This window comes from Dioscorea cayenensis, chromosome 17 (genome assembly GCF_009730915.1).
Source record: "Dioscorea cayenensis subsp. rotundata cultivar TDr96_F1 chromosome 17, TDr96_F1_v2_PseudoChromosome.rev07_lg8_w22 25.fasta, whole genome shotgun sequence".
NCBI lineage: Eukaryota > Viridiplantae > Streptophyta > Magnoliopsida > Dioscoreales > Dioscoreaceae > Dioscorea > Dioscorea cayenensis.
In genome coordinates, this window is record NC_052487.1 from 18,173,220 (window position 1) to 18,192,864 (window position 19,645).

The 19,645-nt window shown below is 30.5% G+C and overlaps 1 protein-coding gene across 1 annotated transcript; it reads left to right on the top strand.

The window, feature by feature from the left end:
* Positions 1-15,861: 15,861 nt before the first annotated feature.
* LOC120280617 (protein BZR1 homolog 2-like) lies at positions 15,862-19,465 on the top strand. The gene is given in 3 exon segments (XM_039287494.1): positions 15,862-16,164; positions 16,166-16,255; positions 18,322-19,465. Coding segments are annotated over 3 exon segments (1,002 nt in total). The 5' UTR covers positions 15,862-16,038; the 3' UTR covers positions 19,108-19,465.
* The last annotated feature ends 180 nt before the right edge of the window (positions 19,466-19,645 follow it).

The following is a 19,645-nucleotide window of genomic DNA, read 5'->3' on the forward strand; positions in this document are numbered from 1 at the left end:
GGGACCGAGCAAAAGAGGCCATGCTGCACCAAATTTTAGAAGGCATTTCTCTTGAGAATGATGAGTTTCCATTGATGCATCTGATCAAAGTTCTAGTTAGTAATTTTCTTTTCTTTCTTTTTTTCTTTCTTAATTTTCATCAAAGTGTTTTGATACTTTATTTGTATTCTTACCATTATTAAATATGTATACATGTTGACAGGATTTTGTAATAGGAAAATAAGAAAAGGAAACAAAATTATTTTTTTATATGAAATACATACCATTATATTATGTACAATTTTGGGTTTGTCTCTTCTAATTCTTTGTGTGTGCGTGCGTGTGTGTGTGCGTGAGAGAGAGAGAGAGAGAGGGATTATGTTGTTCACTTGTAATGAATAATTATAAGAGAAGAGAAAGAAAGGGATCTTGTCCCCTTACTATCATTCAAAAGTTATCAATAATATAACAATCATATATTTAATTAGTAGAAGTGATTAGCGTTCTAATCTAAGTACAATAATTGTTCCTTATAATGAATTAAAAGAGTATATCAAGAGAGAGGAAGAGATGGATATATGAATTGAGAGTTCTATAACTCTCTGAGTTATTTAATTAAGCTCAAATAATTAAGGCAATTAGATAGCTAAGAGTCAACACTCTCTTCATAAACTTATTCTCTGGTATAAAGCTAGTTTCTTAGAAACCAAGATATATGGATATGATTAATTATAATTATCTCTAAAGATAAATTTGTGAAGTCTTAGAATGTATACCCACAAAGAACTTTACTAGATTTAGAAGATCTTAAAGATATTCAAAGCTCTTTCAGTCAAATGCAAATATGCTTGAAAAAGAGTGTTAGGTTTGAGAAGAAAAAATTAAAAAGGATGATAAAGATGTTTGCATGTCTTTAAAAGCATTTGGAGAATTGAAATGAAGAAGAGAAGAAAGAGGGAGAGTTAAAATTGAGTATGAGATGTGCATGTGTTTGTTGTGGAGGAAAATGAAGAAGAGAAAGACAGCTCACTACGTTTTCCTAACGACAGACAAACGTAGGGTTTGAGTTTGGCTTTCGGTGCTTGTTTAAGTTTGAATTTCTTCTTTTTTTAAAAAAAAAAAATTAATTTTGATTTGATTTTTTTGCATTGAAAATTAATTAAAGCCAAGCGTGTACTCTTCATTTATTTTAATTTCAATTTCATGCCAAGCGTGTATTAAGTCAATAGATATATATGTTTAGTAGGCTTTCATTGTTGTCCGTGTGTGTGCGCTAATTAGATGTGCATGCTCTGGCATGATAGAGAACTATCATCTGAAAATCTATATGAATCAGACTTTTAATTGCCAAAAATTTATCATATAGAAATTAATCAATTAACTAAATTAATAATAATATTATTAACTTTTTACTATTAAATTAATGATAAATATTTATCAGTATTAGTATTTTAGTTTTATTATTATTTTTTTTTACAAATCATTGCTCACTCAAAAAAATGTGTACTATAGGCCGAAAAATCAATTATATATCTAGTTTGTGTATCTCAATATGGTGACGAAAGATAAAGGCTGCAAACCCAAGACCCACACCATTTACCACCACTGCGTTCAACGAGACTTGAATTCGGGAACACTTAAAAGTTCTACACTCGTCTTTTATAGTAATGCTAATATAACTAGGTTATAAACTATTTATTTAATTTTTATATTAAAATAAATAAGTATATATATATATATATATTTATTTATTTATTTATTTAAATGTTATAAAAAGGAAATTGATGGGAGAACTTTGGTGTTGGGTATTTTTATTTTGTATCTCTGGGGTGAAAGGATTAACTGTTTCAACTTTTTGAAAAATAATTTAAAAAAATATATTATTTTTTTGTATATCACAGATAGGTTTTGATTTACCTTAAATTTGCCTTTTTTTTTGCATATATCAAGTCCTCAAGTTTATAAATATTTATATAAAATAAATAATAAAATTTAAAATTTTACTCATAATTTATTTCCAAAATTGTGAATAAACAGTAAATAGATGTGTGAAACAATAACCATATTTATGTTTTGAAATAAATAAATGAATTCAAAGCAATGAATTGATTTATTTAAATTAATATCGTTAAAATATATTTATGAAACCAAAAACGTCTTACAAATAAACAAATAAAATTTTATAGAAACAAGCTACTGGTTTATTTTCCTAAACCCTAGAAAAAATTAACAAAGTAGTATAGACATACTGATGGAGGATTGTGTCCTTGTCCCCAAGCATGAGTTTGAATTTTTACAAGAGTTAGTCCAACTAAGTACCCCATTTCACATGCGTTGATTGCTCACCTTGTCTTTGACCATTATTATTATTATTATTATTATTATTATTATTATTATTATTATTATTATTATTATATGTAAATGTATAGTGTTATGTAAACTGACCAAATAATTGAAACTAATGATTTATTGTTAATATATATATATATATATAATATTTTTTTAAATTACTCATTAATATAGTTGTTATATTTGTTTTGTTAATAGAAACATTTGATCTAAAAGACATCTCAAGAAGTTAGGAGTAAACTTAATTTTAATTTATATTAAAAAAATCTTACAACACAATTTTATAGAAAATATAAGTTTCACTGTCTTCAACTCTCTATATTTTTTTTAAAAAAAAAAGAGTTTTCCTTATTTTTTATCTAGCATGAGTACATTCGAACTAAACTAAAATTTAATATGCACTCAGTTACAAGCATTTAAAGAAAATACAAATATTTTTCATATATGATTAATTAATTATGAGAATTTGTTTTTTTAAATATAATGTGAGCAAGTTGTTTCAGACACACAATTTTTTTATTATTTCACCTTAACTATGTAATGGAAGGTAATCAAACCCTCAGTCATATGTATAACAGTATAAGAGTCAAATTTTTTACTACTTAATTATTACAACCGTGGCTACTATAAATATATAAATGTAAAAAAAAAATATTAATTTATATATTGGTAAAGGATTCCCTATAAATTATAAATATAATTTTAGGATTTTACCTGCGAGATATATATATATATATATAGTGGTTTCACGCATAAAAGAAGTCCAACTTAAGAGATTAATAAAAAAATATATTTCAAACTTATCAAAAGAAAGATATATATATATAGATTGTTAATTGGAGAATTATTTATGTTTTATTTATACAATCATACTTAAAAAAATGGAATAATTGAGAAAATGTCATATGAGATGGATCCAGCTAAGAAAGAGTACAACTTCATATTGATTAAATAACAAACTGCCATCCAAATTTGCACCAACTTCACATAATAGACCAAATATAATCAAACTTAAATGCAGGCTGGATATAATGATGTTAATTAACACTCTGTTAATTTGCACTTTGATAATTAATTATGTGAGAAAACACTCTGCATGAATGATGAGATTGCAACTTCCACAATGACCTGTTCAATAAGATATATATATACAACTGTTGGTATTTCTAGGTAAACTGATGTTTTTAATTTGCCTTTTTGGTTAGGTTTTCATGATTTAATTTATTTATTTTTAATTATTTTGGATTTTTATTCACTCCTAACTATTTGATAAAGTAAAAATAGAGCATCAATGAATAAGGAAATAAGTGTGCTTGATTATGTTTTATAATATGGATGATCTCATAATTTCTAAGTAAATACTTTGAATTGAGTTAGAATTATTCAAGAGTTTTATTATGCAAAAGTTAATTTTTTAAATTAAGATATATATATCAGTGTTAATTAAGTTAAAATTTAACCAATCATCAAAATAAATTCGATTTTTTTTTTTTGTTAAAATCAATACTGTTCAATCAATAAAAAAATAAAGCAATGTAATTAAATTTATGAAATTCAATAATTTTTGCTACTACTTGAAATATAAAAATTAAGAAAGCTATTAGTAAAAATTTTTGCCACCCACTAAAATTGGTTGTTTATAATAATATAGAACTCTTAGTTTTCCACAATATATAATAAAACAAAAATAATTTTATTTTAAAGACACTTATCTATAAGAGAAATCATATAAAATTTTCAAATTATCACATAGTAGTATCGAAGTTTATATCATTAGTTAAAAATTAGGCTCCACATCAATTAAATTGTTTTTTACTTCACGTCGTTATAAAGCTTTTGTCCCTTTTTATCATATTAAGAAGATATTATCGATGCAGATAAATGAGAGATTCTCTATGCATTAGATTGTAAATTTTTTTTTTAATATTTTTAATGATCATGAAAAAGACTAAGTCATTTCTTCCATTGTCCTCATAACAACAGGCTGTAAATATAACTCCAGAGTGATCTAATCAGTAGCTTAATTTTGCAGTGTCTTTTACTAATCAATTAACTTTATAAACTTGATCTTAATTAGTTGAATGTTGGTAAAAAAAAATCCAATATTACTCTTATAACTTGCACAAACTCTTTCTTCATTAAAATCTAATTAATTAATATTCCATGTTATTGACTAATCTGACATTAACTCTTCATCAGCATTCTCTAATCCTCATCATAAAGTCAATTAATTAAATTCATCAATTGATTGTGACACTTCATTGCAATGGCATCATTTTGTTTATCACTAACTTTATTATTATTATTATTTTTCTTTAAAATAAATCTTGTTTCTTCTTCTTTGTCATACTAATCTTATCTCTTGAATTATTTTTATGAATTTGAAGCACCAAAATTTGACAAGTGTTAATCTTACAATTTTAATTCTATTAAAAACTAAATGGAAACAACTAAGTTTGAATCAATAAAAAAACATCATATTATATTTGGAAGAGTGCATGCATATATGACATATAACCACTTCTTCTAACACAACAAGAAATCAAACTTTATTTTATTCATCCCTTCAATCTAACATCAAAATGTGATAAATAAATTTATAAAAAAAATACAATTGAAAGAAAAAAAAATCTTGAACTAAATAAAAGGATGCTACAAAATCTAATGGCCAACTCCCGGACTAGGAACAGACCCAAGAATGCGCATAGCCTTCCCCATGTCATGATGATCATAAGGAACTGGTCTACGGCCAACGGTGATCACCGGCTTCTTCTCCGGCGATGTTGAGCCATCGGAAAAGATAATCTCATGCTTTTCTCTAACCAACAACTTTCCTCCCCTTGTGCTTCTTGTGAGAAAAAGGAAAAAGATAATTATTAGAAGAACAAGACTTGTTGTTGTTCTTCTTCTTGCATGCAAGATCATCTTACAAAACTTTGAGGAATATTGAAAGAGTGAAAAGAAAAAAGAGTTAGTTTTGAGGAAAGGTTTAGGGTTACCTTTATATATATATATATATATATATATATATATATATATATATATATATATGAACTTATAACAAGGTCCTACATAGAACGGAATCCTTGAAGTTGTGAGAAAACAAGACATGAAAGATAGAGACAAGCCATGAGAGAGAGAGAGAGAGAGAGGCGTGGGGATGAACTCATATCATATCATATTATATCATATTACATCATATGATATATAGTAGTAGTAATAGTAGTACTATATATGTTGGGTGTGGTAGGGCATGATATTTTCTTAATGAGATCTTTGAATTCCAAATTATCTTAATTTTATTAATTTTGTTTATTAATTGATAGATTTAATCGAACCACCGCCGCGTGGAGCCACGACGGTGGTGGTCGTTGCCGTTATGCCGGCTTCTTCATCTTCATCTATATTAAAAATTTTGTATTTATTTGAACGTCTTGACATACTATACTAAAAATTAATTTTTTAAAATATATATTGACTATATATATGGTTTTTGAGAGAGTGGGAAAATTAAAAGGGAAATAATTAAAAGATGGAGATATATATATAAAGTGAGTAGTTGGGAAGTCTTGGGAGGGTTTTCTTGGAAGGAATTTGTTGATACCGTCATGGCTTAGCAAATGTATTTGAGCTCCATTTGGCTTCTTTGTTTTCAAACGTTGGTGGCTTAGGGTTAGGGCTTTGTGGGTGCGTGAACGTTAAACCTACTTTTTTTTTTGTTTCAAAGTTGATGTGTTACTTAGTCCCTTCTCCAATTTCAATTTCTAGAACACACCTTTGAAATGTTGTTGGATATGATTAATCAAGAGTCGATATCGATGGATGCGATGTGAGTTATCGACGTGCATGTGAGTTAAGTGTGTATGAGCTTAAATAAGTTTAGATCAAATTAGACTATTCTAGTTTTATTATTATTATTATTATTATTATTATTATTATTATTATTATTATAAATGTTTGAGCGAAAAAACACTGGGTGTCAATAAACTATGAATGATGTTGGTAAGTATAAATCGGTACGTTTATGAAAAATTGGATGTTGAATTCAGAATTTTGACTTAATTACAAAAAAATATTATTATTATTATTATTATTATTATTATTATTATTATATAAAAAGTATAATTTATATTGCTAAACTTAAAATATATAATTTATACTACCATATCCCGTTATCTACAAATGAAGGAAAATTGTTAACAAATTATGAAACAAAAATAACATGAAGGAATCTCTTTCTTCAAAGTTGCAATATATTTTTATATTAAAAAATGAAAATTCTTGTTTTAAATATATTTCCATCAATTAGAGCAGACAAGAAGAGAGAAAAAAAGGGGTTGATATTGATGAATCAATTGAATGATTTATTATAAAGAAAATAATAATAATAATATCTCAAAAAGCTAAAACACGGTTTGAAGGGGGCTTTTGTCACCCACCAATTCATGCATTCGGCATTCCGGGTCCACGCATCAACATTACTTGGAATTACACCGACACTTGATAATTTTCATAATATATATACCTATTTGAAATTTAATTTAAATATACCAACAATGTCAATGCAAGTTGTAACAATTTGAATCGCTTAAGTAAATAATTTTGAGTTTAAATTTATATATATATATATATATAATATTTATTGGGAAGAGATTTATCTATTTATAAAGCTTTGAGATTCTCACTGGACTAGTTTAAAATCTATTATATGACTCTAAAAAAATAGTAGATCAAATACAAAAAATAATTTAAATATTTTAATGTATAACATTTGTGATGCAAAAACGTTAGAATATAAAAATAAATTAAAAAAATTATTGTTAAACTTAAACATGATTTTGAGTAATTAATTAGTGATTATATCTTCCATCATAAATTGAAAAAAAAAAATTGTGCAAATGAGAGAAATTTTATATTTGACAAAATTAAGCGGTCCACTTAGAGGTTTGGATTTTCTTGAAATACTTATGTGATGTGTTTTTGGTATTAAAATTTAAATATAATTAACAAATTAATAAAATAAATCTTTAATAAATAAAGCAAAACATTATAATATATACAACATGCATGGGTTCTTAGTTGGTAGACACTTTCATGTCTTGTGTGTGGAATGAGTTTAGTTAGAGATAATTAATATTTGAAATCAATTGCAAATAGAGTGTTGATTTGTATAATAAAATCTCAAGCTATGTTCACAAGGGAAATTTTTATTTGTTATAAAAATATGTATCTTTAATTTTGGATTTTTAAATTCAATTATCATTATTTTCTCAGTTTGATAAAATTTATTAAGTACAAAAAATGCTGTTATACTACAACCAAAAATAATTTTCACAGTTAAAAAAATATTATAATTATTTTTTAAACCCTTTTATTTTTATGTTCTCTTCTTTTATGAACCAACATATACATAAATTAATAGTTGAAAAAAATTGGATATTGGCCAAACTAAGCATTAATGTTTTCTTTTATAACTTATAAAAAGATTAATTGATCTATCGTAGTGATATTTAAAAAATCACACATTACTTTCATGGATGAGCATGCTTTTAAAAAAACAAAGATATGTATTAAATATTTAATTATCAACTTGTTTGTGGATGTCAACCCATACCACTTGCAATAGTAATTAATCATAAAACAAGGCCCTGAAATTGAGTTCCAAAGTATGAAGTTATTATTATTTTCAAGGTTGTTAGACTCGGCCCGGGCAATGACCCGGCTAAACCTAGGGGTCAAGGGGTCAATGGGTTCAACCGGGGTTGAACCGGGGTCAATAATTAAATATAAAAAAATTATAATAATTAATAATAAGTAAATATAATATTAAATCCATAATTATATTATAAAAATCTACTCAAATTTGATATTTAAATTGATAAATGACCTTATATACAATAGAGTTTTCTAATTTTGTCATTTATTTTTACATTTTTAAAATATTTACAAATTTAATATATTAATATATAATTATCGAACTTCTCTCGGTGTTATTTATTTATTTATTTTTTTATTGGTTGATTTTGTTAAAATAAATAAGAAATTTAATTCACTAATTCTTATATCTCAATTTAGTTTTTATTTCGTTTTAAATTTTCTTATATTTTTTATTTAATTAGAATACTTTAATTTTATATTTTTATAATAAAATTACACTCATTTATTGTTTTATTTTCTTAATAAATTAAATTTTTAGAAAGTATTTACATAATACATTAATATATTTTATTTTTAAATGTTGATTTTTGTTGGTATATATATATTGTAATTCTATTTATTGATTATAAATTATAAATTAATATTAATAAATATACACGATTTTGTGGTTTTTAATGAGAAAATAATAATAAATTATTAAATATTGTTAAAAAAAATTAAAAATTGTGACCCGATTGAACCGCCCGGGTCACCGGGTTAACACCGGGTTTTTTAATACCCGGGTCAATGGGGTATACCCGGGCCGGCAACATGGCCGGTTTTCGGTTTTTCCGGTTGAACCGGCCGGGCCGGGCCGGGTCTGACAACATTGATTATTTTAAAAGAAAATGGTCATAAGTGATAAGACTAAGAAAAAAGATCATTTTATTCTTGAAATGAAATACATTCTTTACTTTCAATTAACTAAATCTCAATTATAAAATAAACTTATATTTTCACCCAAAAAAAAACATGAGAAAAACCTTTAAATTAACTTGATCTTCATAAGCTTTTGGCTTTCAAGAGGAGCGTCGATTTGTCGCACCTGGAACGACCATTTTTGTTGGAAGAGATCAAATGTGCGGTGTTTGATTTAGGGGGAAATAAAGCCCTGGGGCCGAATGGCTTCCCGATTCATTTTTTCCAAGCAATTATAGGATACGATTAAGTCCGATCTTCAACTGCTTTGTGAGGATTTCTTTTTCGAACGCGTCAACCTTGACAGAATTAATTTGGCTAGTATTGCTATCATCCCCAAGGTTGATATACCGAGGAGTCGTTGTCGGACTACCGCCCCATTAGCTTAATTAACTCATCTCTGAAGATTCTCTCTAAGATTCTGGTGAACCGACTGAGCAAGATTATGAATTCCTTGGTGGATACTAATCAATCGGAGTTTATAAAAGGGAGATGCATTTTGGATAATATTGTCACAATTGAAGAGCTAATTTTTAGCATTCATAAACGTAGACTCCCCGGTCATATTTTGAAAGTCGACTTCGTAAAAGCTTTTGATTTGGTGGACTGGGACTTTCTCTTCGACCTGCTCAAAGCTAGAGGTTTTGGGGATAGGTGGTGGGCTAGATTTAGAATATTTTATACTCCTCAAAGGCTAACATCCTTGTTAATGGCTCCCCAAATGGTTATATTCGTTATCAGAGGGGGTTACGCCAGGGAGATCCTTTATATCCCTTGTTATTTGTCCTAGTCACGGATGTGCTAAGCTGGATGTTCACGCATGCACTTAGATCCAAGATTTTGGTGGGTATTCCCCTTGGAGAGTTTGGAAGCATATACAACTTACATTACTGCTGAAGATCTGTTGATCTTGACTATGGGCGGTCTTGAGGATCTCATAATTGTAAAGTTAATGCTTTACTTATTTGAAAGCATCGGCTTAGCAACTAATTTCACAAAAATCTTGTCTCTATTCGAGTAGGATAGGCGAACTACCGCAAGCGGGGGCTGCTGAATCTCTAAACTTTGAAGTGAGTTTTCTTCCTGTCATCTACCTTGGTGTCCCTATCGTGGGAAGACGGCCCCGTAGACAGGATAGGGAGGGAATGATACAAAAAGTTAGAAGGAGACTTTCTTCTTCGAAGGTTTAGCATTTTTCCCTTGGGGGATGCCTCACTTTGGTTAACTCGGTCCTGTCGGTGCTACTAACGTATTGGATGTCCATATTTTCAACTACCTTGCTGGGTAATCAAGGCTTTGGACCGAATCAGGAGAGATTTCTTGTGGTCAGGCCCAGATGTCCACCATCCAGGTTGTCACTTGGTTGGTTGGAAGAATATATGCCGACCCTGGGATCAAGAGGAATGGGGGGTTTTGGACATGCACAACTTCAATCTGGCGTTACTAGGGAAATGATAGTGGAAATTTGTGACGGACCATAACTGGTATGGGGCACCGGTAGTGTAGTTCAACTATAGGTTATCTCGTTGGAATCTCTTCCCAAAACCGACGGGTTGGATCTATTTTTTTGGAAAGGTGTGTCTGATTGCCTTAGAGTATGCATTTTACATAGTATTAATTCGGGTGAGAAGACCCTTTTTGGAAAGACCGCTGATTTAATGGTGGTACACCTATGAATTTGTGGCCAAAGGAATTTCAAAGTAGCACTCTACCTAATGGCATTGTGTGGGAGTTGTCCTTTCTTCTTGAGGAAGATCAGTTTTCTGTTGATTTAAATTCTGCAGCTCTCAGGGATCATTTGCGGGAAACTAGAGTTGAGAGTGATGATAAGATAAGCTGGATGCTGACAGGAAATGGTATATTCTTTGTGAAATCCTTTTACAATTTCCTCAATGATGGAGGGGTTAGGTGCCCGGTGACGAGGTTCTTCTGGCGTAATACATGTCCAAGGAAAATCAACCTCTTTAACTGGCTAGTTTGGAAGAATAAGGTTCTTTTCTTGGAGAATTTGATGATAAGAAGGTGTAACATGCTTCCAACTGCCACTTTGTGTTTTGTGTCACTCAGGAATTGAAATAGTTGACTACCTATTTTTGAGATGCTCGTATATTAGACGAATATGGGATTACTTTTCCAACTTGTTTCAATTACATGAGCCACCTCTCTCGATGTGCAATCTTTTGGGAGGGTTGGAGGACATTATTGCGTCCCCTTAATTTAGAGACTTCAGAGATTTACTTGTGAAAGCTCTTGTGTGGATTGTTTGGTTTGCTAGAAATGATTTAATTTTTAATGCCAATGTTGTTCCTGTTCATGCTCTAATTGTTAAAATTGATCAATCGCTCCTGTCCTGGTTCTCAAATTGTGTTGAAGGTACCAAAGAGAATCTCGAGGATTCTATGGCGAGTGTGCGTCGAAGTCTAGAGTTTTTGGGGCCTCTGGCAGATGTTGATGCTGAGGGTTCTCTGGCCGAGGAGGCTCAGTTTTCGCATACGGGCTAGTATTTTCCTTTTGTCGATGGATGCGAGGAGGCCTTATGTTCCTCTTCTTTATTTATGTTGTTTCTTTTGGCTTTTGTGTTGTTGGTACCACATCTAGTGGTCGCTCTCCATTTCCTCCACTCCGTCTGGGTGGAGGCTTGTTGTTTCTGTTTCTTTTCCAGTTTAATTGAAGTGGTTTATCCACTTTTTCAAAAAAATAAAAAAATCCTTAATCTTATTTTATCTATGATTGATTATGAAATAAATCATCACTATAAGTAACGAATATATATAAATTTATATTTGATAAAAATAGATAAGTTACATACTGAATATGTACCAGCTTTTTAAATATATCACGCACTCTCACTTTAAAATGGGTCTTATTTTATAATAGAAATTCAATTTTTTTACATATGTGTAAAGAATTTAATATCAATAGATTTGAATGTTATTGGTGATGACCAATAAATCTAGAAATCAAAACAAAAATAAATAAAATAAAATAAAATAAAATAAAAGGAGAAAAAGAAAAAAATGATAATAATAATGAATGACTTGAAAGACGGAGAAATAAGACCCTCGTGTGGTTTGCCTTCCAAAATGTTGGACAAGAGAAAGGCATCAAATCAAATCTAGAATAGGGCTCCACTTTGATCTTTCCTTTCCTTCTATTAAAAGCTAACAATTTATAGAGAGAGATTTATATAAAGATCATATATTTTCTTTGACAATTGAAAGTACTTGATGTTGCTTTTTGTTTTTTTGTTATCGTGTGTGTTTTATTTAAATCTCAATCATTTGATGAATTTAGTGGATAAGTATGAATGGTTGACCAGAATAAAACTTATGATTAAAAAAAACACACAGAATTTTTTTATTTATTGTTGTTTTTTTCATATTTATTTCTCATTTTTTTATTCTTAACCATAATTTCTAGTCGTTTTATTAAGCTAATTTCTTTTTTTAAAACATCAAACTAGTGTTTTGATTATCTTAAATTAATTGAATTAATTCAAGCCACAATTAATGAAAATCAGAAAAAAAAAATTTTATCAAAAATTAAAGAAAATACAAGTAGCAGAAAACTTTTGAATCTCAAGAACATTTTTACTTTTTATGTTTTTTTTTAAAATTGAAGAAGACATATTTAGGGAGATTAGTATGAATTGATTCTTTGGTCAAAATGAAAAAATATATAGAATAATTTTTAAAAAAATGAATAGAAATTTTTGTTTTGAAATGAACTGTATCATTTCAAAACAAAAATTTTGCATTTTAGGTACATATATATATATATATATAACTAAACCTCTATAATTCAAACAAATGATTACAAACAACTATTATTATAAATAATTTTGAAATTAAAAATAAAATTATTTACACAAAAATTAGGGTTACATTAACTCTCACAGTAAAGCGAAAAATAATGATTGCACTATCATAAAAAAATTTATTATTTTTTAATAAATCAATTATACATTACTTTAAAAAATAAAATAAATACCTGTCCACAAATAATAGTCATAGTAATGAATTGCACTATTACATTATATATTTATAAATTATAAAAAAATGGCATTAATAGTTTATTACCAACAGATTGTTTATATACGAGCGAAAACTGTAAGTTTAATCTCTGGCAAGGCATGATCTTATATTAAAATGTAATATTTTTTTTATTAATCTTAACACAAATAGAAATTAATCCATTTAAAAAATATCAAGTATATTTTGAACATGAATAGATAAAATAAATTAATAATAATAATAATAATAATAATAATAATAATAATGAGTCATGGGAAGGTCACTCTCTAATCCTCACACTAGTGAGTTGTGAATAACAAAGAATGCATAGGGTTCTTTGGTAATGAATATTGATTGGTTTTATGCCTCAATCTCCTCACATGGTTGGTTTGCCCTCTGCATATGCATGCATTCCACCCTCACTTATTGATCTCTCTTGTCCTTATCATGCCACTAAATTTATTATCTCCAAAAACAGTAAATAAATTATTAAAAATGTATTTTAAAAAATTAATTAGGTACAAGGGTAAGAGTTAAGACTAAAGTTAAAATACAAGCACTAAAAAAAAACTTAAGCACAAATACATGTGTAGTAGTAGTTAAGAGGGGTATTAAAATACATCTAGTACAAAACTTTAAAAAATTTTAATTTTACTTTTAGTAATATGTGGGTGCAATTATATTATTAAAGACTGTTTAATTAAATGAGTTGTTTTTCTAAGTTATGAGATATTTGAAAACTTATAAGATTTTTTGTGAGTTAGCTAAATAGATAGTACTATTTTACTGTTACTAGGTTAAAGGGATTCAATAAAGAATTGGCTTTCAGGGGAGTTTGATTGCAAGGAATGGAATGAAAGAGGAGTGAGAAAGTAATGACAATGAGGGGGATTAGAGAAGGAATGGGAATGAAACCTATGTTTGATTATAAGGATTGGGAAGGTAGTTTATTGGGATTGGGAAAGATGAAAAAAAAAAATGATAAAATTACTATCATGCACTTTTATACAAATGAATATTATATCAAATGAAAAAAATAAATTAATTGTTATAAATAAATATTTAACTTTAATATCATTAATTAGTAATTAATTAACTATAAAGAATAACTAACTATATGTTTAAAAATATTTTAAATAAATATCTAAAGATATTTTTGTTAATATCATTAATTAGTAATTAATCAACCATAAAAATAACTAATTAATGAAGAAATATAACTAATTAATTATTATAAATAAATATTTAATTTTAATTATTAGTTATTATTATTTCATTTTAATTTATTAATTATTTTAAAATTATCTACTTAATTATTATATTTAATTTAAGTATTATTAAATTTTTTAATTAATAATTATTTATAAAATTATTTATTTATTTATTATTTAAATAAATTATTATTTTTATTATTAAATAAATGGGTAAATTGCTAATTTTCTCCTAAGAAGTGAGGGAGGAATGAGCAATCCTCCCATCCCTCACCCACTCCTCTCTCATTCCCATTCATGCCATTCAAACAAAGCATTGGGTTTATTTCATTTCCATTCCCATTCCAAGCTTACCAACCAAACACCCCCTCAGTGTTGTTTTCTATTTTACTGTTTGACATTGTTTTAAATTATTGTATACTGTTTATCACTATACATGAATCATTATAACAGTAAAATGCAAAATCAACGGTTACTGTAATGTCCTTTGATTTTAAATCTACTAACGTCTCTAGATGATGTGCCATATATATATGTATATATATAAACTTGTGAGTTGTATTAAATTAATATAAAACTCGAATTCATGAGAATAAACATAATGATAATTTTCAACCTTTTTTTAATATATATATATATATATATATTTTTTTAAATTTGACTTATTACAAATCATTTTCATATATGTGTGTACAAAACATGAGTATTACTTCCAATATTTTTGGTTTAGTCCTCATTTTGAAATGCTTAAGCTTTTGTTGCTTAAAACACACGCACAAGTACATATTTAAAACACATATGTATTTAATTCCTCATGAACAAGTCTTTCACATTTATATTTATTTCCTAACTACTTCTCCAACACCCATCACACCCTGCTCAAACATTAATTTAAAAAAGAGAAAAATAATAAAAATAATAAGTAAAACCTCACTTTTCAAAACCCAATCACCATCAACTCATCTATTCACATCCTTATCTTAGTCGTGGTACTATTTTAGCCATAATAATTCATAATCATCGAAACCATCATTTATAAATATATATATATATCCCATTTATAAAATGAATTTATATTTACATACATATAATTATTAGTATATCTAAGCATGGGGCAAAACTATCTTTTCATAATTTAATTTAAATTTATATTCATTAAATAAAGCTTTGTGTAATTTATAGCTTTTAGGGGAGTTTATTAAAAAAAAACTACCGAGAGTTTTTTGGTTTATTAGTATGAAAAATAAGATTATCATTTCAATGATCCCAACATACGTAAGGTAAAAATAAAATATTGTTGAGTTTGTGAGTACGTTTCACAGATATACTATTTATTCTTGATTAAAAAAAGTTAAACTTTAAATGTAAAAATAAAAATTATATATATAATTCACATCCCGACGCTGTCCCTCGTGATCGTCGATACAAATCTTGATGCATAGATGAACGGACAGATCTAACACGGTTCCAGCTGGGCAATCTCCGTGATCCACGCTTCTTATGGCTTTATCCCATGCGGGCGTGGCCACCATCAACCTCATCCTCATCCTTTCATTTGCATCGAGATTCGTACGATCACACAAATCTCAAGGCAAGTACGTGCACGTGCACCACCAGTGGCGTTTCCGTAAATATATTCCAAATCCATGCCTTATTATAAAAAAACTCATGTATTAAACCCTCTTCTTTTCCTTTTCATTCGTGACTTCGTTCACCACAAGCTTTCCACCGGCGACCACGCGTTTCCCGTTTCCGAACACCGTTTCCCATCCGATTCCCCTCGTCGTCGCCGGATCTACGGCCGGAGGTGGTATATAGACGTTGGATTCGCCGGGATCGGGGATCTCGAGGCCAGATCTAGGGCAACGGAGATGCCATCGGGGACGAGGCTGCCGACGTGGAAGGAGAGGGAGAACAACAAGCGGAGGGAGCGGCGGCGGCGCGCGATCGCCGCGAAGATCTTCGCCGGGCTTCGGATGTACGGCAACTACAAGCTTCCCCAAGCACTGTGACAACAACGAGGTCCTGAAGGCCGTGTGCGCTGAGGCTGGATGGATCGTCGAGCCGGATGGCACCACATATCGGAAGGTCGGTAAACTCACCTCTCTCCCTGTTCTCTATGATTGCTATCTCGCCGGAGACGGCGCTCGGTAGCGCAGAACCATGTGGTCGTTGCTCGCCGACGACGGTGGCGAATGATAGTGTTGGATTAGGTGTTTGTGCTACTGGACGCTTTCGTTGACTGGTCAAATGACGCCATTTTAGATGAAAATTTGGTTTTTTATTATTTTTTTAAATATTATTATGGCTTCGTTTTTCGTTTAATTTGGTTCCAAATGTCTGTTTTCAGTGGTTTGGATTTATCGGGGTTCGTTTTGTGGTTTGTCGGTTGCCGTTGAATTTTGCGCTTTTTTTTTTTGGAAATTTTAAAATTATTTAAAATGGAATAAAGGTTGCTAGGTTGAGGGGTAGTGTTGTAATTTTAGTGGAAGCAGGCCTTGCTTGCTTGTCTCTGGAGTCACGCGAAGTGATCGGAGATTGAAGCTGGTGATAGAGAATTGGGGGAAAATCAAGGGAAAATTGAAAAAGGTGATAGCTTTGGTTTGGAGAGTGGGAATCGGATCTGGGATTCGTTGATTTTGGTTGTTTTGGGAGTAGGGATGGAGAGATGGTGGCATGTGAACAGGGGATCTGGAAAGTGTTGTTTAATGGGTGGGTTAGGAAGTGATGCAATAAAGAGTTGGGCAGGAACGGAGAAAGCAGGTGGCTTTGCCTTTTTTTTTTTTTCTTGGCTCTTTTGTGCTTTTTCTTATCTTCTTCTTGGGTTCACTGCGTGGAGTGTATGTGGTTGTAGGAATGAGGTTTGTTATTGAAAGTGTGATTTATATCTATTTATAAGTTACAATGGAGAGTTGCGAAAAGAAAAAAAGAAGTACTTTTTGGGTGTGATTTATAGTTGTGTTTATAATTTATAATGAAGAATTGGTTGGAATGAATTTAGTTGTAGGACTGAGGTTTTCATTGGAAGCATGGATGTGCTTTGAAGCTAGGCTGAATTGCTGCAAAACTAGTTTTTAGGGAAAACCAGATTTTGAGTGTGATTTATATTTATGTTTATAATTCATAATGAAGAGTTGCTTGCTGTTTAACAAATTTTGGGTACAATGGGGATGTAATGAGAGTTTGGTCATGTTTGGGGAGTAACTAACCACTTGGCTAGCTATTTAGCAGTTGTTTAGGATGGAGATTGTTATCACATGCAAAATTAGTTGTCACAAGTAGATTGTTGATGCCCAATAAACTTAAATTAAAGAGATAATGTTATGCACCAATTTGATATATAGACGAAACCAAATTTTACAGTTTCTTGTTGGTGGTCTCAATATCCATTGTGAATGTAAAGTTAAGTTTGTGATATGGCTTAACGATTGATTAATATTATATATTTATATTTCTCCTTCATAATGGCTTGAATAGGTTGCGGACTGCATACCCATCCTAGCATGAACCTCACTTAAATCTTCTTTCAGCAATTTGAGTTATAAGTGAATTGACTATGCATATCAAAGTTTAGTTTGATTTTAAATAGATGAAAGCTTTGAGGCTTTGATTCTCTTGAATATTAACTTGATGCTTCCTCATTCCTATTCTTCTTTGTTTTTTCCTCTCTTAAATATTCTTTTCCAACATTAAACTGAATGCATGTTTTATCTATTACATATTGGTATATTTTATGCCGTTCTTGATACGATATAGAGTTGGGTTATATGTTTGCCTTTCCATATCATTTTGTCAAGGTGATGAGAGGATAGGATATATCACAGATATTGTTATCTTTTGAGTAGCGTGTGTTTTGTGAAACTATAATTTTATGCAAAGGGTATAAGTTTATCTGTGACTGGCTTTGTTTTTTGGTGTGCTGACATAGCAACATGTTTGGATTAGACTCCTTGTGTGTGTGTGTGTGTTATGTTTTTTTGGAGTTAGGATGAGATTTTTCACTCTGCTGCATTCTAAGATAGCAGCATGATGTGAAGAAAGCAAAGTTTGTGAACTATGATCGAATTGACTGATGAAATGTTTGTGTAATTTCAAACTTGACTGAAATAGATACTTTTCTCATTCATCTCATGTTTTCCCCTTTTTTATTTCAGGGTTGCAAGCCACCTGAGAGAATGGATATAGTAGGGGGTTCAGTTTCCCCAAGTCCATGCTCATCATATCAGCCGAGTCCATGTGCCTCATATAACCCTAGCCCCACCTCTTCAACCTTCCCTAGCCCTAGATCATCACCTTACTTTACACATGGCACAAATGATGTTGATGGTAACTCCCTTATTCCATGGCTCAAGAACATCTCCACAGCCCCATCTGCAAAGCTTCAACACCTCTACATACCAGGTGGCTCTATTAGTGCACCAGTAACCCCTCCATTGAGCTCCCCAACTGCACGTACACCCCGTATCAAGACTGACTGGGATGATGGTGTCACACTGCCACCTTGGGCAGCTAGTTCCAGCTACACCTCACTGGCATCATCCACTCCACCAAGCCCGGGACGGCAAATCCTTCCTGATTCTGGATGGCTTTCAGACCTCCGGATCCCTACTGGAAGTCCTTCATCCCCAACCTTCAGTCTTGTTGCATCAAATCCATTTGGCTTCTATAAAGAGGCTTATGCCGGTGGTGGTTCATCAAAATTGTGGACCCCTGGGCAGAGTGGAACTTGCTCTCCTGCTGCCCCGGGAGCTCTTAATCAAGCAGATGTTCAGATGTCTGATGGTATTTCTGATGAGTTTGCATTTGGAAGCAGCAGTACAGGTAACCAACCTGAGAATGGTGTGGTCAAGCCATGGGAAGGGGAGACAATTCATGAGGAATGTGGATCAGATGAGTTGGAGCTTACTCTTGGTAGTTCAAGGACCAGAGCTGATGCTTGATGATACTCTTTTGTCGATTTGTTTCTCATTACTTAATTATTTTTGTGAGTTGTAATGTTGTTGATAGAGAGTGAAAGGGGTTGGAAGACCATCGCGGGGTTTCTTAGGTATGCCGTCTCTTCATCCTCTGTTGATCTAATTTTTGAAAGTTAATTGATAAGATGGATGAAGAGGGAATACAGAGAATTAGGGTGACGGAGAAGGAGGATGATAAATAGCTGTATGAGTTGTTGATGTTCTTGTCGCGTTGTTATATTTAAATTTGTTAGCATTGTTTCTTCAGGCAAGAGTGCTTTGCTTACATACAGACAATCTTTAATGCTCTAATGTTTATAATGATCATTCATATTTGTGAGAATTTGTTGGTTAAATTATGCTTTTCTATTCAATGTTTTTTGCAAAGTTGAGTTATGTTCTGTTGTCTGGATTGTTGTTGGTAGTTAATGCATGGCCTATTTTACAGGCAAAGGAGAGCAGAAACTAGAAAGTATGTTGAGTTCAATGGTGGTACTCTAATTTGTGCTGTTGTGCTCTGTTT